The sequence below is a fragment of the Macrobrachium nipponense genome, chromosome 3 (genome assembly GCF_015104395.2).
Source record: "Macrobrachium nipponense isolate FS-2020 chromosome 3, ASM1510439v2, whole genome shotgun sequence".
NCBI lineage: Eukaryota > Metazoa > Arthropoda > Malacostraca > Decapoda > Palaemonidae > Macrobrachium > Macrobrachium nipponense.
In genome coordinates this window covers 14,776,322-14,780,134 of record NC_087202.1, presented here as the reverse complement: position 1 = coordinate 14,780,134, position 3,813 = coordinate 14,776,322, and the positions used below count along the sequence as shown (strand labels likewise).

Genomic DNA, 3,813 nt, shown 5'->3' with positions numbered 1-3,813 from the left:
GGAAGGAAGCCAGTCAAACCATCAAATTTTGAAGATTCTTCTGGTTGTACCCCATTCAAAGAGTTAGCGAAATTTGCTTCATCTGTTTTGATATATGACTGTGAAATATTTTCTATTAAAACAGAATCCCATCCAATAAAAGGAGCCCATAAAACGCTAAAATGTAGAAAGTTAATGCTATATAGCAGAGAACAACTGTCTCCCTCTGAAGAGGGTGACCTTGTGCCCAAGAAGTATTTTAACTGATAAGTGCCTTTTCTCCGACCAGAATTCGGTACGAACGTTAGTCACTATCTGAGTTCATAAGGAATAAAGACAAAAGCACAACTTTGAACAAAATGTTTATTGAAAAGAAAAGGACGTCACAAAAGACGAGGGTAAAACTGAAATACATAACACGAAGTACACAAGGGAGGACTTGAAATTTAGATGCTTCAGAAAAGTAAATTTTGAGACGAATGTAATGAACGGAAAGTGATAACCGTTTTCCAGGCTTGAATCAGCTAGTGAGATTTAGCTAGAGACTTGAGATTCCATCCAGACCGGTTCCCTGTTTAGGCAGCTGTTTTATCATCGACTGGTTCTGCTGGTGCATAAACGTAGAGGGGGATCTTGACTTCGATGCCTGTCTGTTCTGTGCGGGTGACAGCCTGTAATGTAAAAGATAAACAACGTCATAGACTGAAATGAGGTTTTAAATTGTTGGAACAATAAAAAAACAGAGTACTGCATTCATTATTAGAATGAGAACATTACATGGATATTCTTATATTGAAAGTAATGAAGCTGAAAGAATGAGCAAAACAAACACAGCAGAGATAAACTGAAAACTACCTGAAATCCATTGATAGCATCGGCAGTGTAAGTGACAGTGTAGCGGATTCCGTCAGGAGCTACCCACGAGTCCTGTCCCTGGACGGCTCCCTGTGAGTCTTGGGCTTCCTGGCGGGTAGCATAGACTGTGTTTTCGTCGTCGTCGACGGCGTATTTGAAGTTGTAGGGCTCGAAGACTTGCTAAGGGAGGGAAATTGCAAGAATAACCAAGACTGTATACAAGTGAAGAATGTCCGTGAGTAGAAGGAAAAGTTTTATTGAACAAAATAGCACCAACTGTAGGTCACAAAAACAAATGAGATATTCTACAAAGGTTCCTTTTAAAATCCTGTGAAGTCAAACTCACCATCTCAACGGGTTCCTCCTTCTTGGGCATCTGAGGGGCACAGAACGCCACAGCCATCAAAGACAAGAAAATGACCACCTGGAAGGAAATCACTGAGATGGGTACTCCTCCCAGTATTTTATCAGATAATCGAAAATATTTTATGGTAATTTGAATTACATGCTAATCATTGAATAAGATTTGTACTCCCTCCATCCCTTTATCAAGTTATATCAATATTAGGTTTAACAAATATATTTTGTGTTTCTTTTTGTTAATTTGATTGACGTTTGAAACCATTTCTATATAAAATTGTGATGTTCAGGACCTTTCAACTACCGCATTTATAGCGCCGCCAGTTCACTTCCAGTGGTGCACTGTAGGCATCACTTAAGGTTCTTGGCAATGTTCCTTCGGCCCCTAGCTGCACCCCATTTCATTCATTTTACTCTACCTCCGTCCATATTATCGTTGTTCTATCTTACTTTCCATCCTTTCCTAACATATTATATTCTTATATATTCAGAGGAGCTATGAACACAACGAAGGCCGAGGTATCCCTTACCTTCATCTTGTTGCCGAGTTGATTTTTCTCGTCTTCTTCTGTCGTGATGAGAGAAGTTGTGGCTTGAACGAGACACCGACGGCCTTTATATATCCCAGATCCGACATGACTCTTGCAGTCAAGGTCGTCTCGTCTCCTCCAATGCTGGGCAATTAAGGGAGGCAGGTGAGAGGGTACAGGCTTCACGTGCTACCTTTCTTTTTTTCAGTTTTGGCAAATATTGTTTTTATTGTTATTCTCGGTTTTTATTTTATTTTTTGAAAATAATACTTAATATCCTAATGATTTTGTTCTTGAAATAAGATCCTCTTATAGATATTATCTAAAAAATTATTATTATTATTATATTAAAAATAATGGCTACTTCAGCAGCGTTACGCTCAGAGAAAAATCTCTACAAGCGTAACGCTGCAGAAGTAGCCATTACTTATAATAAAGTATGCTTGAGAGAGGGTCTGCTTCCTAAGTATACTATTATTATTATTATTATTATTATTATTATTATTATTATTATTATTATTATTATTATTATTATTATTATTATTATTATTATTATTATTATTAATCTCGATTTTGTTTGTAAAATGGTGCTTAATTATTCGAATATTAATAATTGACTTTAAAATATTATTATTGTTATTATCACTACTCTCCATTTTTTAATTATACTGAATTACCTTTTTGATAAGTTTAACCTTTGAAATATTGTCGTTATTTTCATTCATATTATTATCACTGCAATCATTCTCGGTTTTATTGGTAAAATGGTACTAAATATCTTATCGTTTATTCTTGGGCTATAAATGATCATAATTAATGGCATATCATTCACAGTTTTGATTATAAAACGCCAAGTTTAAACTTGAAATTATTATTTTTATTATTATTATTATTATTATTATTATTATTATTATTATTATTATTATTATTATTATTATTATTATTATTATTATTATTGGAAAAGTAAATCCACAGTAATATGTCTGATCTGTTATTTAAAATACCATTGCAGGACAGTTCTATTGCTTTGTATTTTAAGTAACAGATCAGACATATTACTCTGCTTTGTATTTTAAATAACAGATCAGACATATTACTGTGGATTTACTTTTCCATTTTATTTTATTAACTCATGTGATTATGAGGTTTCTTTGAATTATTATTATTATTATTATTATTATTATTACTAGTCTATCACCGTCTACAAAGAATGGTGCTTTGGGAGTTCGTCACTTTTCTTAGTTCATGTACCGTTTCTAAGTGAACGCTCTTCTGCAGGAGTCCTAGGACTAATCCGGCTTCTTGTTTATCTGGGTGTCGCGACGGGGATTTTGATATTTATTTCTCTTAGTGGTAAAGGATATGTCAGCAGGCCTCTCTCTCTCTCTCTCTCTCTCTCTCTGTATCTCTCTCTCTCTCAACTCCAGAGTCCAACAGTACTGGTACATGTATGAGTAGTACTTTGCTTTTAGTTTTGTCGATCAGAGTCAGGTCACGACAGTGTTTTTGCTGCTCGTCCTCTAATACTCTACTCTTTCAGGTGGGAAGATGTTCGAACCATTTTTTGCTTACACTACCTGACATTTCTTGCACAGACTCCAGTGGAGGCCTTATGTCACTGAAAGCATGGATCCGTTGCTACTGCTGGAAATTCGCTTGCAGTGGTTCGCAGTCATTGCTAGGTATTATTGGAGAACAGTTGTATGTTCCCCCCTGTACTCATTGCTATGTATCATTGCTGGACAGTTCTATAGCACCCTCTGTAGTCATTGCTATGTATCATTGCTGGACAGTTCTATAGCACCCTCTGTAGTCGTTGCTATTTATCATTGCTGGACAGTTATATAGCACCCTCTCTAATCATTACTATGTATCATTGCTGGACAATTCTATAGCCTCCTCTGCAGTCAATGTTATGTATTATTGCTGGACAGTTCTATCATTGCTGGACAGTTCTATAGCATCCTCTGTAGTAATTACTATGTATCATTGCTTGACATGTTTTATATCCTGCTCTATTGTCATAGCTATGTACCATTGCAGGACAGTTCTATTGCACCTTCTGTACTCATTGGTATGTATCGTTGCA

General features: G+C 35.8%; 1 protein-coding gene across 1 annotated transcript; it reads right to left on the bottom strand.

The window, feature by feature from the left end:
* Positions 1-363: 363 nt before the first annotated feature.
* Positions 364-1,269, bottom strand: LOC135222166 (cuticle protein 10.9-like). Its single transcript, XM_064260325.1, has 3 exons — positions 1,181-1,269; positions 835-1,014; positions 364-650 (listed from the first exon to the last, which is right to left on the bottom strand). The coding sequence occupies exons 1-3, from the start codon at positions 1,235-1,237 to the stop codon at positions 555-557; spliced, it is 333 nt and encodes a 110-aa protein (XP_064116395.1). The 5' UTR covers positions 1,238-1,269; the 3' UTR covers positions 364-554.
* Between the last annotated feature and the right edge of the window lie 2,544 nt (positions 1,270-3,813).

What these genes read in the sequence shown, in the direction of transcription:
- LOC135222166 (XM_064260325.1), bottom strand. Translation starts at nt 1,237, where the DNA reads ATGGCTGTGGCGTTCTGTGCCCCTCAGATGCCCAAGAAGGAGGAACCC. An exon ending in AGGAGGAACCCGTTGAGATG is followed by an intron (nt 1,015 to 1,180) that starts GTGAGTTTGACT and finishes TCCCTCCCTTAG; the next exon opens with CAAGTCTTCGAGCCCTACAA. An exon ending in ATGCTATCAATGGATTTCAG is followed by an intron (nt 651 to 834) that starts GTAGTTTTCAGT and finishes TTTACATTACAG; the next exon opens with GCTGTCACCCGCACAGAACA.